The sequence below is a fragment of the Rhipicephalus microplus genome, chromosome 9 (assembly GCF_043290135.1).
Source record: "Rhipicephalus microplus isolate Deutch F79 chromosome 9, USDA_Rmic, whole genome shotgun sequence".
In the NCBI taxonomy this organism is placed as follows: domain Eukaryota; kingdom Metazoa; phylum Arthropoda; class Arachnida; order Ixodida; family Ixodidae; genus Rhipicephalus; species Rhipicephalus microplus.
The window spans coordinates 6,835,050-6,854,840 of NC_134708.1; the positions used below are offsets into that span (position 1 = coordinate 6,835,050).

At 48.8% G+C, this 19,791-nt stretch overlaps 1 protein-coding gene across 1 annotated transcript in view; it reads left to right on the plus strand.

Annotated features, from left to right (window-relative positions):
* LOC142772151 (uncharacterized) overlaps positions 1-19,207 on the plus strand; it is a 53,294-nt gene extending 34,087 nt beyond the window's left edge. The window contains exons 7-16 of the mRNA XM_075874296.1: positions 1,031-2,265; positions 3,117-3,193; positions 3,951-4,128; positions 7,748-7,851; positions 7,952-8,031; positions 8,643-8,753; positions 10,314-10,402; positions 14,999-15,175; positions 16,551-16,796; positions 18,436-19,207. Of these exons, the coding sequence (XP_075730411.1) occupies positions 1,031-2,265; positions 3,117-3,193; positions 3,951-4,128; positions 7,748-7,851; positions 7,952-8,031; positions 8,643-8,753; positions 10,314-10,402; positions 14,999-15,175; positions 16,551-16,796; positions 18,436-18,641 (2,503 nt within the window). The 3' untranslated portion in view covers positions 18,642-19,207. The remainder of the gene's footprint in view (positions 1-1,030; positions 2,266-3,116; positions 3,194-3,950; positions 4,129-7,747; positions 7,852-7,951; positions 8,032-8,642; positions 8,754-10,313; positions 10,403-14,998; positions 15,176-16,550; positions 16,797-18,435) is intronic.
* The last annotated feature ends 584 nt before the right edge of the window (positions 19,208-19,791 follow it).

The following is a 19,791-nucleotide window of genomic DNA, read 5'->3' on the forward strand; positions in this document are numbered from 1 at the left end:
CATATTGCAGCCAGAAAATGCACGTGGAAAATGCATGCATGTGGAAGCATACCACATGCATGTAAACCAGAGCGCGTGCGTTAGCAAGACCTCGATTGCACTGCATGATGAAGTGCAATTTTGAATAATGTAATCAAATGACACACTATCACGAAATGCATGCGTCACGTGATCATTATTTTTTGTACTTATTAACCACATCTGTGAAGAAATAAAGTCAGCTTTCGCTCGGCACTTGTCTGAGTGCGTTTCTTTTCCGTGCGGCTCGCGCTACCTACGGCAAATGTATTTATTTATTTATTTATTTATTTATTTATTTATTTATTTATTTATTCATTTATAACGACCCATATCCGCTGAATAGGTCTACAGGAAAGCCATGTCTGTCAGTAGGTGACTGGTGGGTGACTCAATCGTGATCGAAAAGTCAGGCATATATTTTCGTAAGACCGGAGGGGACGTTCTTTTTATAAGTGCTGTTTTCATTTATAGCAGCGTCACAAAATTTCGAAAGCACGTACTATGTTAGTTACATACACGTGGGCTCCTGCTTGCTAAGCCTCTACACTGGGATTCAGCCACAGGAATGCTTTATTCGCCGTTCAGGAATACATCACTGCGACTAAACGATTCTCTTGCTAAATTGTGGGCTCACTACATATTTTGAAATTCGCGATTGGCACTTAAAATCCTGAATAACTAACTAGCGTTTCTAAAAAGGCAGCAATGCAGAAAGTATTAAGAAAATTCACCTTGTCAATCCTTTCCGTTGCGCACAAGCTATGTACAGAGAAAAACAACAATAACGACGAGAGGCACGCAGCACGAGCATTCCCGATGATCCAAGAACCATCATCATCACCATCAATCGGATTACCCCCGCAGTGCCACAGTAACCAGATATTACGCACGTCTGCTGCTACCGAGCGTTACTGCGAAGACTCACCCTTGATACTCGCCTGGTTTGAAACGTCGCCTCCAGGCACGCCTAAAAGAGACCAACCGTGTAGTATGCGAAAGCAACAATGAGCGCAAACGCCAACTCTCCGACGGATGCCGCACCGCCAGGTCTAGGAGACGCGCCGCAGATGCCGTGCGATGGCATGCCACCCACCCCTAAATCCAGCGGACGAACGCCGGCAGTGCGGATCGTTGACCTCGAATTGTGGTACGGCAGCGGCGACAAACGAGTCGACATTTTCAAGGGAGTCAACATGACGGTGCCCCGAGGCGACATCTACGCACTCCTGGGTTCCTCCGGCTGCGGCAAGACAACACTCCTGCGCTGCATCATGGGCCGCAAGCACTTCCAGAAGGGAGACATCCGGGTCTTCGGCATGACAGCCGGCGCCCCGGGTACCAAGATACCCGGTTCCAACGTGGGTTACATGCCGCAGGAGCTAGCCCTGTACAACGCGTTCACCGTTGAGGAGACGCTACAGTTCTTCGCCCGTCTCTACCTCATGGACCCGCAGCAGTGCAAGGCGAGGTCCCAGTTCCTCATCGGGCTGCTCGACCTTCCCGACCCGAAGCGGCTCGTGTCATACTTAAGCGGAGGTCAAAAGCGGCGCGTATCACTTGCCGTGTCGCTGATACACAGCCCCCCATTCCTCATCCTTGATGAGCCGACGGTGGGCATTGACCCCGTGCTGCGCAAGTCCATTTGGAGCCACCTGAAGACGCTTTCCGAACGCGACAACATGACGGTGATGATTACCACGCACTATATCGACGAAGCTCGCCTAGCCGGCACTGTGGCCTTCCTACGTGACGGCATCATACTGGCCGAGGAGTCACCCGAGAAGCTCATGCAGCAGCACAACACGCGCAACCTGGAGGAGATCTTCCTGCGACTCGCCAAGCAGGACAAGTCGTACCTACCACGACCGGCGCCCGGAACTAACGAGGACTGGCCTACCGACCAACCGGCAACGTCGTTGTCCTTCATGTCGTCCGCCCCAGAGCAACGGCCCATGATGAACAAGAAGGACTTCGGCCGGTCCATGAAGAGGGTGGCCGCCATGTTCAGTAAGAACGTGACTAAGTTCCGGCGCAGCTTCGGCCTGCTCGTGTACAGCATGTTGCTCCCCGCCATCGAAGTGTCCATGTTCTGCGCTGTGCTGGGCAAGGTTCCCACCGGGCTCAGGATAGCCGTCGTCAACGAGGAGGCTGCGTCGTCGGCTGGCAGCACTCCACTACTAAGCACTGCCTTCTTCGACGCCATGGACAGCACGATCTTGCCACAAGTGAGCTATCACGATCCGGGTAATATTGGTAATGAGTGTATACATGCGACGTAGAAAGGTAAACGGGAACTTGTCTAAAACCGTGCCTTTCTGTAATTCATAGCCTTAATTTTCAGAGCGTGGTGAGTGTTCCAGAGGTAATCTAGTAAAGACCAGAGCTGGGACACGAGCCGATCCGAGGCACAGTTGAAGCTGAGGTTAGCTTGTGGGTATAGTTCAGTAAAAACGTGCAAACATTGTGACGAAACTTAATTAAGGAGGACATAAGAGGGATAAGCACTGTCCAGCTTTATACAACATAAACATTGTAACATGAACGTTAAAACTTGATATGACTTGCCGAACTAGCAAAACTTGATATGCGTAACCTATCAAAACTATCGCAAGTTCTTAGCAAAACCTTCAAATAACATAAAAATGGTGTTCCGCTGTACATGGTCGTGCAGTAACGCTATGCGAAGCTACAACCACAGCCTCTTTTTAGAAATCAAAATAACAAAAAAGAGACAAGCATAAAATGACCAGATACGCAATGAATTATTTTTTTTTTAATTTTACTCACTGCATTCCTCGGAGCCTCTTACGCCAACATGAAAAATTGCGCAATCCAACGCTAAAAAACCATGTTGCGAAACAACGGGCGTTAACGCTCATTCACAGCGAAGTAATGCCCTCGGGCCATGAGGGTACAATAAATAAATAAGGCGGCACGACAAAGCGTCCAAGCGCGATTTTCGAAGGACCGAGGCGGCGAGTGCGCGAATTTGTTCAGACAGCACGCCTCCTTCGGCTGGCCGCGCGGCAGAAGAGGCGGGCATCTCGCGCTTTTGCACACGTGTCGCTATGACGTGTCGGTGCTTCTTTCAAAAGAACACCCGCGCCACCACCGCACCTCCGCTGTGCGGCGTTCTGATTGGCTGCGGCAGAGCGGTGAGCCTCTGCAGGCGGCAAGCCCTTGCCGCCTGGTTTTTTCCCTGATTTTCCGGCCTGGAGAGGAGGTTTCCCCCGCTTTCCGCATTGCCGCCACGCCGCTTTGATCACCCCGCCTTCGATGTGAATGAGCCTTTACGCTGGCGGTGACGTTGACGCTGGTGCTCATCGCTGTGGTGCGCAGGAGTGTTTCCCACTGGAAAATGTCGATCGATACTAATGGGCAATGAGAGAGAGAGAGAAGACTCTGATTGGACGTAGGAGAGGAGAAAGCGAGATACGCGCATGCGCGATGGGGATGTAAGCGCCACTGGGAAGAATGCCTAGAAGAGTGAGGGGGAGCGAGCGTAGGAGATGGGGAGGGGTTCGCATGCACAGTAAGGGTAATCATGCCGCACACCGGATTTAGCTTGACCAAAAAAGCTTCCCATATAAAAAATAGTTCGTAGCCTCCACGTTATCGCTCAATTTATTACTTAGCTTTACAAGATGTCCAATTTACAGGTTAGTCGTATATAATTAAAGCAGTATGCATATCAAGCCAGTCCACTTTGACCGTCCCAATTTCCAAGTAAGGTCACGGTATCGTAAGGTTTCAACATATATTTACGCACTTTTAGCTTCATACTTCTTTGCTACGTTTGGGACAAAGAAGACGCGTATGAAGTGCTTGAATAGCACATAAGCACTGCTGGCAATCGGTATCTCGTAATTCCGCCCTTTAAACGCAGCCACGCCACAATGAGCTCTTTTTTATTTTACCACATGGCGCAGATAGACTACGACACTCTGAGCAGTGGCATCGAATCTGTGAAGTTAGGCACGACGTACGGAGTGGTGCACGCCAAAGCCAACCTCACGGCCAGCCTCAAGGCCCGCTTCAGCCCCACTGTGCAGCTGAGTGCGGCGCTTCTGGATTTCGCCTCCTTGCACGCCTACCTGGACATGTCCAGTGAGCACATTGATTGATATGTGGAATTTAACTTCCCAAAACCACCATATGATTATGAGGTACGCCAAAGTGGATGGCTTCGAAAATTTCGACCAGCCGGAGTTCTTTAACGTGCTCCCAAATCTGGGCGGCGCACGGGCCTACAGCATTCCCGCCTCCATTGAAAATGCAGCAGCCGCAACAGGGATTTGATCCCGCGACCTGCGGATCTAGTGAGCACAGCTGCAAGTTCGTGAAGCTGGTGAGCGAGCTGGTACCCCGACACTGATCATACGCAATAATTGACCAGCATTCGCCGTCGGCGTCATCAGTATGACCCATATAAAAATTCACGTGGTGACAGGCTTGCCCACGAAAGGTACCCCTCCCCCCCCACCTAATTACTTGAGAGGGTGAGGGGGCGCAAAGTCGGCCCTGTACATTATACATTGACAATAGAAGAGGCGGCGCTGCAACACCCTCCCCCCTCCGCGCCGCGAAGGGAAACCCTGCGCACGCTTATGCGTGATGACACCACCATATGACGTAATATTGACTTCAAGATCGCTTAGCTTTGTGATGTCATTATGACGTTGCGAGGTCACGTAACTTGAGGTCATCGCATGGCATCGTCGTTTGGTCGAAGGTGGCCCGATCCCAGAGGCAGGGCAGAACAACTTGAGGTATAAAAAGCTTACATTACGCTTTCGATGCGAAAGGCATTGCAGAAAGCTTTCAGAGGTGAGCGCTAAAGGCTCAATCCATACGCTTTTCGCCTTCGAGTAGACCAGGGGCGTAGGCAGAATTTATTTTCGCGAGGGGGGGCGGGGGAGGAGGCACCATTTTAACCTGACGTGAGGGCCGAGCAGGCAGATGTGGTCGGGTGTTATTTTGTGCCCTCATGCCATGGTGAAACAAAAATTTCGTTGGGGAGGGGTGGGTGCAGGTCTGGTGCGTCACCCCCTGGCTACGCCACTATAGAGAAGACGGAGGCGGGTTGTACGAGACCCTGTGATTTCTTTTTCGCTCTTCAATTAACGTATGCACAAAGACACAGAGGGGGAGGGGAGAAGGGAGGAGGAAGAAGGAGGAGATGTATTCCTATAGGGCATGTTATGGGTAGGAAGGTCTATGATGGCATCCCACCACTGCCACCAGTCGTAAAGGGGTACGAAGGGTGATGGCAGGTACGGCGGGTGTCGTTTTAGGGTAGCTGGCTCCCCGTCGTCGTCCACATAGCCGATCTTCACCAGAGAGGGGACGCGTTAAGAGAGATAGAATGAAGGTTTATTTACATGATAGTTGAAAGATGGAGCTGTGCAGAGATTCAGCAGGTAATCAGCTATGTACAAAGATTCCACAGATAATCAGCTATGTACAAAGATTCAGCGATTATTTACAAAGTGTCTTCGGCTTTTATAGCCCGTCGTCCACTTACATGGAGGTCCGAAGAAGGCGGTGACCACTCTTGCCACAAATCAGGTGACGAAGTCTCAGTGGTCCATCCCCCAGAAAGGATGCAGATTTCGGACCACTCGGCTGGTGAGAAACTGGGCGAGAAGGTCTAATGGTAACGCGAGCGCTCTACACAATCACGCACCCGGCCGACGTCTTGAAGACGTCGAAGGGCGAGGAGGTATAGTCCGGTGGTGGGGGAAAGTTTAACTCCTTTGAGGAGATGGCCGCTGAAACAAACGTCAGCAGTGGTCCAAGGCAGCGTTCTGCTACAATGTTGCCAGATGTTTCCCGAACTCGACAGGCCAGGTGCTCAATCCCTGAGAACTGCGACTGCGTCGCCTTCCCACGCTTCCGGACCGTCGGGGCTTCTGTGACGATTTCGCGTCGGCGAAAACAGCCGAGTCGAGAGGTCGACTCCATGAGAACTGCCACAGTGGCGCCGTCCCACGCTGTTCGAGATTCGCTCGCAGGATTTCAAGCTGGACGGCTGTGCCCTCGCGATCTCCGACATCAGCGTAGCTACCGCCGACTGGTTCGCCCTCCGCGGTCTCCTGACGCCGTGCAGCTCTCGCATTGTGGCACCCCGCCCTTGGACTGCTTCGACCGGATCCCCACTTTCCTATCTCCTTCTTTTTTCTCTCGCTTGGCTGTCTTCTTCTCCATCTATTTTCCTTATATTTTTTCTATCCCTCCTTCCCCTCACCCCTATAAGGCACTGCGCCGTGTCGCCTGAAGGCAGACAGAAATTAGGTGCCTTTTTCCTCTTCATTCTAACCACTACCCACGCTGTTCGAAACCGTTCAACAAAAGGGTCTTTTCGCGAAGCTTTCGTTGTGACCCGACCACTACCTGGAACACCTACAGGACAGCGTCTAGCTGACTGGGCGCCGATGGGGTTGAAAGCATCCTAGCAGACTGGCTTACGCACAATGGCGTCTGCCCAGACGAACTGCCGGGCCAAACGTAACAGGTACCACACAACCTATAAATAAATCCAAGGCTTCTCGCACTTCGCCCATGCTTTCGCAACAGCCGCCAACAAACACCTCTACGAGCTCGCTATAGCTGTCCGCCACGGTGGATCAGTGGACATGTTGTTAGGCTGCTGAACCAACGGTCACGGGTTCGATCCCTGCCACGGAGGTCGCATTTCGGTGAAGGCGAAATGGCAGAGGCCTGTGTACTGCGTGATGTCAGTGCCCGTTAAGAAACCCCGGGTGGTGAAAATTAAAAAGAAAAAAAACCTCCACTACGCCTCCTTCATAATTGTGGTTTTTATTTTTATTGAGCTCGCTGCACAACGTCATACTCACTTAGTGGTCCACCAGTTATAAGTGTTGTAAGGACGCTTAAGGCACACACTAAATCAATCAAGTCTTGGGCAGGGCTCCCCGAAACCTTTTGTGCGCATAGAATCTCGAATCCTCCACACATTTCACAAGTGGGTGTAAATACATAATTATCATACTCAAGCGTTGACTTAGGCATCTACAGTTGAATGTAATCTTGACCAGAATGTTCATTGTTCTTTATCTCAAAGCAGCCTAGCACCCTTCTTGTGTCCTTTGTCCTCGTTCTATCGCGCGTACAATCCACACTGTCTGACTAACTGGGTCAACAAGTTCAGCTATGTAGCATAAGTACAAAGGTGCACCATGTGATTAGTACACCATTTTGTTTTTTCATATGAGCATATGGCTTACCATAATTTCGTGCCACCTCTCGCTGAAACCAGCGTGACGCTTTGGAGGAGTCGCATCGTCAAAGCGTCATTATACAGTTGCCCCTCCACTTGCGTATGCATTCTTCTATTAGCCCTCGAGAATGCACATTTTCTAAATGTCCAGAGATAGTCCGTGTCATGGGTCGGCAAAAAAAAAGGTGGAGCTCGTTCAGGCTCACTCAATAAATATATTTCGTGCTCATGACCCACTCGGGCTAAGACTCAAATGATTTGTCTGAACCAGACACGAGTGGACTCAAACTCGCTAAAATGTTACTCATCCGGGCTCACTAAGGCTCAGACGCACGACTCGACCTGAGTTTGAGCGAGTCTGAGTGGAATTGCCGACAGATAGTCCATGCACTATTCAATTGTGTGCGTCCGGTAAAGAAGAGCACTAGCGACAAGACAATTACGTGTAGCGTCACAGCGAAAGTTTTATGTCTCTTCATGCCGTAGATCAGCAAGTGTCCATGACCATGGAGAAATACATGGCAAAGGCGCTGGAAACCGCATTGCCATCAGCGCAGATCGATATGCTCAACTTTCAAAGCGTTCTTGTGGTGAGTATGGAGAAGCTTTATCTAGCGTTTAGCTCAACACAAATACAATTATTATAGATTTCTCGCATGATTTCCATATTTCCATGTGGCATGCACACAGTGGCCGCGTATTCGCAAAAGTGACACCCTTTTGCGGCTCATAAGTCAATTGGGTCGCTGCGGTGGCTTGGTGGACACATTGTTTGGCTGCTAACCCGAAAGACACGTGTGCAATACAGCGCACACGTGTTTTTTTTTTTTGCAATTTAGCGCGTTGCGAGTTTTAAGCAGCGGAGGTCGTATTTCCATTAGAACGGAATGCCAAACGTCCGCGTACTTTGTACCCCTGCAGTGCACGTTAAACAACCTCAGGAGCTCGTAATTATCTGAAGCCCTGGTCTTTCTCTGTCCGAGTCAATCTAATTGGGACGTTAAGCACCATAAACCAACCAATCATCATATTGGTTTTTAAGTATATAATACGCTAATAAAAACAGCGTGTTTTAATTAACTGACATAAATATCCCCCTTCCCCGAAAGTATCAAACATTTTGTTCGCTGTATACCGTTTGCTGCAGAAATTTGTCAACTTCAAATGTCTTGCACTGCAAATATTCGTATGTTCCTTATTCCGTCCTCTCGTCGATTCTAGCATCCCTAAGGCTATACCATAACGGCTTGTTTAAGTTATATGCTATGGAGTCAACCTTTTTTAGAATGATATTCTCATTTACTGCCTGCACTCCCAGCATTGTAGTACATGCATCTTGTGAAGCAAATGAGCACGCATGCGGGACCGAGCATGTCTAAAGAGCGACCTATTCCGTTCCTTTTGCGTCGTGGCGGCGACAGAGAGAAGAGCCCGTCATCGGCAGCAGGGAACCAACTTTCACTGAGTTTGTCGCTCCCGGACTTATCATCACGTAAGAAGCAATTCATTCACTGTCGTGTAACTCTTACGCGACCGTTCTTGCGCTGGCGTACCTGTAACAGAGCGAACAATAACAGCGAAAGGCGAAGAATTGGGACGACACAAAGGTACGGACGTGAGCTTGCTGGCATGGCTTCATCGTGAAAAACACAGCGGGCACACGGGAGAAGAAAGGCAACACGACTTCGCGCCGACTAACGACATGAGCGTTTATTTCGTGTTAACGCCTTGGAAAGGGGAAAGCAAGAAAATGGAGGCCCCACGCATGCGTCTCGAGTAGTAGATGAAAATGCAAAGTTCCATCGCGAATATTCCTTGTCGATTAGTACGATGGACGGTGCGCATACACATGATGGCACAATAGAATTAATCGTGGACGCTTCATACACCTCCCGGGCACAGAAATCGCTATATCTATGCGTAAGATGCGCGTCTGTTCCAAACTCGGAGTGCATGTATACACTCGCCACAGTGAATTTCCAGATTGCTTCCAGTTTTGTCTTGAGATTGTTGTGCTCCCGGAGCCGGCCGTTAACGCAGCGACCCGTTTGACCAACATACTAGCGGCCACCGCAAGACGTCGATACCTCGAAGACTGCTTCAGTCTCGCGACGACCGAATCTCATGGCATGTTGTTTCTTGCAAGTGGGAACATTTTGGCGAGGGGCGGTCACTCTCCCGCACAGCGATTCCACTGCCCGTCTGACCACGGCGACTCTCATAATCATACTGAAAAATCTGTAAACAGAGGTCGTGTCAAGCCGACGTTTCGACAAGCGGGTTTGTCTTCCCCAGGGTTAGAACAGAACTGTTCTAGCCTTGGGCTTCTGGCGACATGTTCCCCTAGGCACGAGGCCTGGAATGGTTGGGTTGGTTGGGTGGGTCAACTTTGACCCACCTCAACATTGCAAAAGAAAGGGTAATGTGTCCTTTGTCGTATTTTCCATTAGCCAGCGTCATCACGATACGGGGTTAACTCCTATGAGTCCGCTGTGCGCGGCGCCTTTGTGATGCTATATACGCCGTGGAAGGGGATGGTATATCGGGCGGCGTAGACGAAGGGTAAGCCCCTCGGGTCAGACATGGCTATCCGTTCAAAAACATGGGCGAATCTGACTTATTCGATTTTTCGGGCTCAGCTGAGCCTATGCCGCCAGAAGTACTCTCCCCTCTAACAGAACTGCTCTATAGCCTTGAGAAAGGCAAGCCCGCTTGTCGAAGCGTCGGCTCGACACAACCCCTGCTTGCGAATTTTTCATCCCAAGCTTCCACATTCCAATTCCTACCTTCTTTTTTACCATAATATCGTGGTTTTGTGACGTCGAACCCCATAAATTATTGTAATTATATTTTGAAGCACCAGGGCGGTGAGACGATACGTGCCTGCAGCCATCATTATATCCTTGGTTGACAAAACAGCAAGAAAACAAAAAAAATTCACCTGAACATTTTCGCGGTACTAAAATTTGACAAGCTGGATGAAGATATGAAGATCTCGATATCAGTATAGTGTGAGCGTATTCCTCCTTTTGTTGTCTATTTTGTTGCGCAGGTTTATCTATTTCATATCGGGAACGCTGTGCATAAACACGCTGCTCGGCGAAAAGGGCGACGGCCTACTCGAAAGGTGTATCGTCGCTGGTGAGTAGGACTTGAGGACATGTCCTACCAGGCGCTATACTTTTAGACCACGGTGTAAGATATATTTTTTTCATGTCATGCTTAAGACAACAGGTGCGCTTAAGAACGAGGTCAATTTCACACTCCGCTTGTGAACTCCACGCGCAGCGCACGACTTCAATAATGACTGATATGAGTCCCCCTAAGGCCGCGTTCACACTGAGCATTCCGGCCGCCGAAAGTGCTCCGAATCCGGTTCGGCGGCGGCGAGATCCGCCGAAAGGGCCCTCTCCGCGCCCATCGCTTTCGGACCGATTTTTGCGGCGTCTGCCACCGAATCGGTCACCGCGGACCAATAGGAGCGCTAGTCAAAGAATTTTGAAAAATGGCGGCCAAGCCCTACTCACTTGTTATGCCGCAGTGCACGTAACTGAATGATGAAACCAACGGTAGTTTAACCTACTCTGTGCCTACTTCGCCTCCGTATTTCGTGAAAGACGTGACCGAGCTTGCTGTTGGCGTGACCGAGCTTGTTGCGGTCTTGCAGAGCAAAACGAACCCACCAACGCCGCTGGCGTCGGTGTTTTTTCTGCTCTTCGTGCATTAAAAGACAAGCACTTGCCAGAAAAGTAAGCAGTACTGTCTTTTCTTACTTCTTGCGAACGAGAATCGTCGAAGTATACACCACCGGATAGCGTAGTGGCGTTTGCGAGCCGCGACAACAACCGGGTGACAGCGCATCCATCCCGCGTTCGCCCCGTAGTAGATGGCATATTCGGCGGCGCGGGGCGCGTCCAGTGCGAACGACGCTGCGTTTCGGCAGCAGGCGAATCCCGGCCGCTGTAAAAAGCGAATGCTTCAGTGTGAACTAGGCATAAGTGCCAAACCCTGCCCCAAACGTTTACGGCCGCACACGTTGACGATAGTGGCGACCGAAGGCTCCTGATATTGCAATACAACGTAGGCTACTGTTTAGTCCTGGAAAGCCAGGAACCAATAGCATGCCATTGTTAGAAGCACATCATAGCTTCCTTTTCATTTGTTTAACACGAAATTGCCTTATCCCGGGGTCTACGAAGGCATCATTCCGTCACGTATATGACGTTAATAAAATGGACGCTATCGGGTGAGAAAGAAAAACTACAAGAAAAAATGCCCCCCCCCCCACCTCCTCGAAGGGAATCAAGAGCAAATGCGAATGCATTGTGTAGCGTCCATAACGGCATTTCGCACGTGAGAACCCAGCGTTAAAACAACAATGTTTTCTTTTTCTTTCTTATACCGTGCAGCCAATAGCACCATTCGCTACACGTGGCGTTTTTCTGTCGCGAGAAACGTGGTATGCGTTTCTAGCTTTGTACTCTGTTTCGCCACTTTGGTTCAGCACTACCAAAACAACGAGGTTGGCAAGACATGCTAATGTGTGCTAATGTATACACTAGAGGGAACTCTGTCTATGGGAGTTGCAACGCACGGCACTTCAGCAAGCATGGGAATGGTGGGCAGTACACACATTTGTATAATCTTCGTACTTCTGGCCTGCTTTTGGCTCCGTGTATGTTCGTGTGGCTTGGACCTGTTTTCTCACGAAACAAAAATCAGCAAATGTTCAGCGCTTGCACTTCACCACATTATTCTTTCAGGCTTACTTTTCCAATCGTTCTTTTAAAACAAAACCGAAACACAGCAATAAACGAAGCCGCAAGTACGATTCGTCGCCCGCAAGTACAAAGACTCGGCAAATGTGTGTACTACCCATCGTTCTCTAGGGGTGCAATTGTGGACATTGTCGAATTCCGCCATGTTGTCAGATTCTACCATTGACCGATGCTAATTGGTCAAGTCAGCTGCTACGACCTCTCTGATTTACTTAAAATGCCGCCATTACAAAATTTGACAACATGGCGGGATTCGAGAGTGTCCAGAATAGCCCGATCGTAGCACCAGATGCTGCGTTCCAATTTTCAGGCAGCACGTAGACAGTCTACGCAGACTGCTTAGAAGACAGCACCGAGCCCATGCTGTCCGAGAATTGGAACACGTTTAGACGGCTTTTACACGGCGAGGCGCCACTTCGCGTCGAGAAGAGAAATCCAAAGTAAACAAATATAAAAGTTGTATTTTCTGGCTTAATTTGTGTTAAAGTCGCCCCGCCACGTTGGTCTAGTGGCTAAGGTACTCGGCTGCTGACCCGCAAATCGCGGGATCAAATCCCGGCTGTGGCGGCTGTACTTCCGATGGAGGCAGAAATGTTGTAGGCCCGTGTACTCAGATTTGGGTGCACGTTAAAGAATCCCAGGTGGTCAAAATTTCCGGAGCCCTCCACTACGGCGTCTCTCATAATCAAATAGTGTTTTTGGGACGTTAAACCCCACAAATCAATCAATCAATCAATTTGTGTTAAAGTCGGGAAAAATTAAACGTTACTCACATTGAGCTTCTGGAGAAGCGTCCGCTTGTGTGCAGACGACCGTTCCGGCGAGATTCGGTCGATCTGAGCGATTCGCTGAGTCGCCATCTTGTTTGGACAGCAAAGTAGCCTGCATCGTATTTGTCTACGATGCGGTCTTCTCGGATCTGTCTACTTTGCTGGCTACGTGAGAATTGGAATGGGACTTAAGATGGCCGCCGTCCATTTAGCTGTCTATTTAGCCGTCTACGATGAGTATTGGAACACACCCAGAGTACCCTCTAGTTAATTTTAGGAAACTCTATGGTGTAAGAAAGCCACATGCTTGCGCAGCGAAACGTATCCCGCATACAAGTGCGTTAAAATTGACAGGATTGGCTGGAATTAGCGTTTCTTTCGTGTTTCACGCCAAGTCGATGCATGATATGTTTATTCTTTTTCGCATTGATTTTTTACCCGTTTAATTATTCAGTTACCGCCGATAACTGTTTACAAATCAACATGGCGGCACCCATGCAGAAGTGACTGTCCGCTTCGATCCGGACTTGCTACACACCCACTGCGCAGACAGCAGCAAGCAAATAGTGAATTCAGTCATCGATTTGTTTCATCTCACTCTGGCACGAAAACATCAGGTACGTTATGTCGACATTAGCGAGATATGCTGCTTGCTTAGCCACACCTGCTAAGCCTAATGCGCCGAGGCAGTGTTCGGACGGCGTCGTCAGACCAAGAACGCTGCATCTTCAATTATCGGACATGCAACCTCGCACAGCTAAAGTTTAGCATTCTGTGCGCGCCGCATCCTTTTTCGCTGGAAACAAAAAAGAGAGAAAAGGAGCGTGGCAGTGGGAGACGCGAAGAAACGCTTCCACAGAGAATAGGACATACGAGAGTCACGAACAGCGTCGGAGAGAAACAGCCACACAGTGAAGTTATCCGCCGGCATGAGATTGTACCGATCTTAAGCCAGCAACAAATTCACGCTTCTTCAAATTCCCGATATAGTTGCTTGTTTAGTAGCTTTACTGCATTTTAAAGTTAATAAACTAGATATAACTACTACAATTCGTTGAGCAGACGCCGTGAATAAGGCGAGCAGACGACACAGCGCGAACGATTACATGTGGAGGGGCTAAGCGCCTTTCCTATTGGCTGAGGGACCTGTAGCCTTCACAGTACTATGGTAGCTAGCATGCATGGTTAAAAATACTATGAAGTGAACAAAACAGTGTTCTCGGCTCAATGTTGGCTTTTCACAGCGACGTCTCGAGCACACATTTCCCGATGTTCTTGAGAGGCGCCCAGCCAGAGAACGGTCGAGAGTGAGGCGTGAGCGGACGGGAAAGTAGGGCGCAGGGAGGGGAGAGAGCTAACGACCAGAGAAGTAGCAGCGAAGCACTGCACCATAGAGTTAATAATACACTGCACCTACCCGCTCCTACACTCTCTCGCCCCACATGCTCCGGTTGCTGAAACGAGGATAAGCGGTGGTGGTTGTGGTTGCAAGGGAGAGGAAAAAGGCACCTAATTTCTGTCTGCCTGAGCGGCGACACGGCGCAGTGCCTGGGGATAAGCGCGCGCGCCCACAGCTGTTGCTATGGGAGAGGGAGTGAGAGTGGAGAGTAAGAGCGGCGCCGCGGACAGCGCCGGATGCCTGACATAGCCGGACAAAGAAATGCATTCGCTTTCAAAAGTTCCGCTGCCGCGGAAGTAGAACGTATACTATAGTGTCTAGGATATAGCATATTCTAGGCACCATACCAATACTACCTCTCGGTTATGGATATATGCTGCTAGGCGTCAACGTGGATGCATTCACGCCAACCGGTGCTATTACCAAACACCAACAGATATTGTACAATCTGCCATATGTCGCTTCACAGCGAGCACTACTTCTGTGCAGGCACGTTTCACTTTCGTGTTATGCCGATAACTATGACAGAGGAATCAGCTGTGTTTTTTTTTCTTCATTCATTGCGAAGCGTGACTCTATTAACAGGATGGGGGGAGGGGGGGCTGTGACAAAACTTGGTCTCTCCTGTTGGTTAACCAGGTCTACGGTTGTAATGTAATACGATGAGGGGCATGACCACCGCGCATTGACACCCTGCAGGAGATAGCAGCGCAAGTTTCGTATAGAGGGTGCACGGCCAATCGTTGGCACCAAGAACGAACAATGCGTAGCTCGTATTAAAATTACGCAGGTGTGCGTCCTTACGAGATTGTGCTGGCGCACGTGTGCTCCCTATCTTTCGTGGTGGTCGCCCAGGACCTGCTCTTGCTTTTCGTCGGTTTCGTGGTGTTCGAGCTGCCTTCGAGGGGTCCGCTCTATGGCGTAATCATCATCGCCATCATGCAGGGCATGTGCGGCATGGCGCTCGGTAAGATGCCACATTGGTGCTCCTTGCATATATAAATCAAGATTTTTAGTGCTTGTTGTGTGTAAAGTTCCATCAAGATGGATTCGTTTCAACTAAGCCGAAAAGCACCTTTCTTTGAATATAGACGATCATTTACAAATTCTACGTTACCTGTGGGTACCAAATGCGTTGTCAGCCCTGCAACCACAGAAAACATACGCCGCATGACCCGAGGCCCTCTATGTGCTCTGAAACTGTCAATTTATACGGTCTCTAATTCCCTGTACAGACTGTCTCACTTGATTAACATCATGCACGGCATATATGTGTGCTGTTTGTGTACCAACCATGGCGCTCGGTAAGAAACAAATTCACACCTGCACTCATCTGATACCCTCGCACACAACATCCAACAAGGACCAGTCACTGAGGTCTCAAAAAGCTTAGTCCATTAGATGACTATGCTTTTAGGACTGCCACGCTTTATACTTGTCAAGCATGCATGAGCGATTCATCATGTAGGATGCTTTGTGTCCGTTCCAATAACACGACACAACTAGTATAAGCAACTGTAGCCTGCGTAAGAGCCCTGCAAGTAAACCCGTCGCACTGTTTTTGGTGGAGATGCTGCATACACAGCGCAAGAAACGCGGGTCTCCAGTGCGCCAGAATGACGGGCTATTGTTGCCACTGTTCCACATGTACCATGACGCATCTTCGAGGCTCCTGCATGCATTCTTGGAAAAGATGGATGACATATCCCACAATGCACAATGAGAGCACGGAACCGTTTGCGAAAGGCTCAAGCGACGCAGAAGAAAGCGAGAAGGAAACGTGCTAATATATAGTTGCCAGCAATAAATGAGCGGTCACACCAGCTAATGGCGATGATGATGCGTAGCTATGGGCCAGTTTTAGTTTGTACCTGAATCCAACGTACATACGATTTTAATGTCTATTTTTTTCAAAAAAAAAAAGTGCGGTAAATGAATTGGAAAAATGTGATACTTCGAGCCGATCCCTCTTGGACCGTTCTTACTTTAACAAGTTTATTTCACCCACAGGTCCAAGGAGGATTTAAAAAAATTGCTGGAGTGGAAATCATTGCCGCGCCTTTGGCAAGATGGCGGCTGCAGCGGCCATCTTACTAGGGGCATAATTGGGTATCGCCGTTCAGCGATTAAGAAAGGAGCGATTCCCTCTCACGCCCAACGAGTGTAATGTGGAAACTTTTTCGGGTCACATAGTGCTCCAAATGCGTCTTGGTGTTACTAGTTTTCCTTAGTGAGCCTCTAATTGGCGGCAAAATTCTTGGGAAATTCACTCACACATACTTGTTTCTGCGTGTTATTTCGTCGGGAACAACTATGTTAATTGTAATATAGAACGTAAAATTTACACAAAGATATCAAAGCCACTTCATATCTAAGTGGGCACTATCAGAAAAGCGCATGTTTTCGCCATCTTTTCAGTGGAAAAAGCTGGCTTCACTTCTGCTGGCAAGGCATTGCGGGAGCTTCCACTCCAGCAATTCTTTTTAATCCTCCTTGCACAGGTCTCATGTGCTCGGCAGTTCTGGAGACCGCCACGACAGCGGCCATAGTAGTGGATGGCATTAACTACCCAATCATGATGATCAGCGGTAAGCGACCTCAATTCTACCACTCAGTGGCACTTTAGCTTAGCAGCTGCAAACTACTTCGCCATATTGTGGTCTTTAGCAGTGATGGAAGTGATTGTTAACTTTGATTGTTAATTACTGCATGCGTTGGAGCACCCAAAAGTGTTTTCAGAGCATTAAATTTTTTATACATTAATTGGAGTTCAGAGCATTGTCGAAGCTTATCTCGTAAATATTATTATTTATTATAATATATTTAACAGAGAACAGTCAATGTAAATTTTATGAAGCAAACAATGGCAGGTTGTCAAAAATGTGCTGTGGAATGAGCTACAATATACAAAATACTAGTATTTGTGACAGAAATCAAATCAAACCGGGAAAGCTGAGCGCCAAATTTTAACGCGATGGTCATGTCGCAGAAAACGCGCCGCCGGCGTCGGCCTCGTTGGTTGTGAGTGAAAAATCGTCTGTGCGTCTGTGACCGAAAAATCAAGTTACCGAGATAGCCGCGGGAGGCCGCTAGTTGTCACGTGTGCATGTGCGTTGGATGGATGGATGGATGAAAAACTTTTATTGGGGTCCTGAAGGATTCCACCCCCGTTTTATAGGCGTAGGATCGCGGGCCACTCCCACGTTGGGACGGGGAGGCCCAGCCTCACCGCCGCATCGTGGGCCTTCTGGACGGCCTTGAGTTGTTGTATGAGAACCGGACTCGTGAGCATTAAATGAAAGGAGTTCTACGAAAATTCTTCATTTTTTCTTCGTAAAGAGGGGCACCTCGTTCGAAGAAAAAAAAGTGCTCAAGGTCACGAGGCGCGATAGTTTCTTTGCACTGCCACCCCTCCCTGCTTATCTTCCAGCGCTTTCGTCGGGACGTGAGAAGAGATAATGCAATTGCAGCATGCGACACACTTTTGTAACTCCACTCGCACTGGGCGGACTCTTAAAAATTTTGCGGCATTGAATTCATGAGGCAATAAACTCTTCTAGTGAATTCATTCCATGATTAGTTGAAAAAGTGTGTCAGAGCCCCTTTAACGCATTTTGTTCGACAGGTGTCACAACGAAAACGAGCCCATTCAGCGATAATAGCGCGCGCTGGTCCAATCTACTGTGTGCGCGAATGTGTATGTAACAAAACATATTAATAAGTATGCACTTAGCGGTTGAAGGGTGCACTAGGCGCCAGATTTCGCGTTAAACTCTTAAAGGCGAAGCTTAAGGGTCCCCCCAATATTTAGAAGTAACCACAGTCCTATATTACTGTTATAATTAAGCAGTATACATAATCGGTATGAGAGAAAAACAATTCTGCTCATTTTCACATTTCACCAGACTAGCTTGCATGTCTAGCTGAGGGAAAAAAACAGCCAAATAAATATGCCACTTCTTGTCCTACAAGTGAGATCAGAGCCGATAATTCTGCACACTACACTCGGATGATAGTATGATTATTTTCGGTTTCTTGAAAATTATGGGTAGGTCAAACAGTAAAAGTTCGTCATTCTCATTTAGGGGCAGGATTAGAGCAGTTACTAACAAAAATTACTGTTTGTAGCAGCATGACGCAGCATTTTTTTAGAGCAGTTAGCTTCAACAAACTCTGCGTTGAGTGCGCATATATTACATACGCGACAGCGAGTCTATTGTTCCGCAGGGATTCTTTGGCCACTGGAAGGAATTCCGAAGTTCATTCGCTACTTCAGCTACACAATGCCTTTGACGCTTCCTGCTGACGCGTTACGCAGCGTCATGTCCAAAGGATGGGGGCTCATGCACCCCAACGTCCTCTCGGGCCTGCTCGTGAACACCGGATGGACAATATTCTTCATAGTCAGCTGTATGCTGCTTTTCCGACAGTAGAGGGGATATACGACGTCGTATGGACTCTTTGTGTTTTAGCAACCGTAATGCGACGCGACAGATTGTTGTAGAACAGCACATGACGAACCCCTAGCATGCAAAGTCATTGCGCTTAGAATAAATGTTGTGCAACTCACCGCATGTAACCTCATCTATCCATTCGGGAGAAATTTTGCGTACCCTTGGTCGCCCCACTGCATGCGCACGCCTCGTACGCTATATGCTCTTGCGGACCCCGTTAAGTGACGGACATTGCGGGAAACCGTAACAAACGCTATCTTCGCGTACGCTATCCCTAAAATGGAAACGGAAGGCAACGAATTTTCGGACCACGCTAACGGCCTAGTATGGTCCGTGCAACAACATTTAATGTTACCCACGAGTCAATGTGGCCTAAAGTGTTGTTCAACTAGCCGCTTTAGCAGCGAAGCTACAGACACAAGTGACTGAATTAAGGATGTAGTGAGAATAATTGAGGACCCAATATTAAGGTGGTCTGTCCGTTTCTCACCGTGTTGTCGTCGCACCGATGTGGCGAGGGCAGCCGGGTAACGAAGTCTTGGAACACGACAGCGAACATCCTGACCGTAACTATAGTGCTATGTAGTTCATTGCACCGTAACCTAATGATGACAACCTGAAGCAGCTAAGATGTTTAAAGCTGCCAAGGAGGAAGGAAAGCAGCTGAGATGTTTAAGGCCGCTATGGAGGAACGAAAGCCGCGAATGATGGAAGCGCTACAGTGGCTAGAATAGAGGAAGTGTGGAGACCACGCCGCCTGCGCTGACGCTCTCCACCAATGCCTCGACCGGCGCTGTCTAGGTGGCGCTGGCTGTAGATTACAAGTCGCTCGCTCGGCGGCTCGCTGCAGCGAAGCTGCTATGTCAAGACTGATTTGTGGCTGATATGGTTTTGTTTGTACCGTAAATTTTATGTGCCTGTACTATATTGCAGGGCGTAAGTGCATCATACATAAATGAACTTCGCGGCAGATATTACCAAACATTATCACCGTATGGTGTGACCATACCCATAGCATCATAAGTGAAGCTTTACACCAATCGCAAACATCGCGGCCAGCTAAGCTTGCCACTGCTAGCGATCGCTCGATGGTGCTAAGAAATGTAACCGATTAACATTTTTGGGGGAT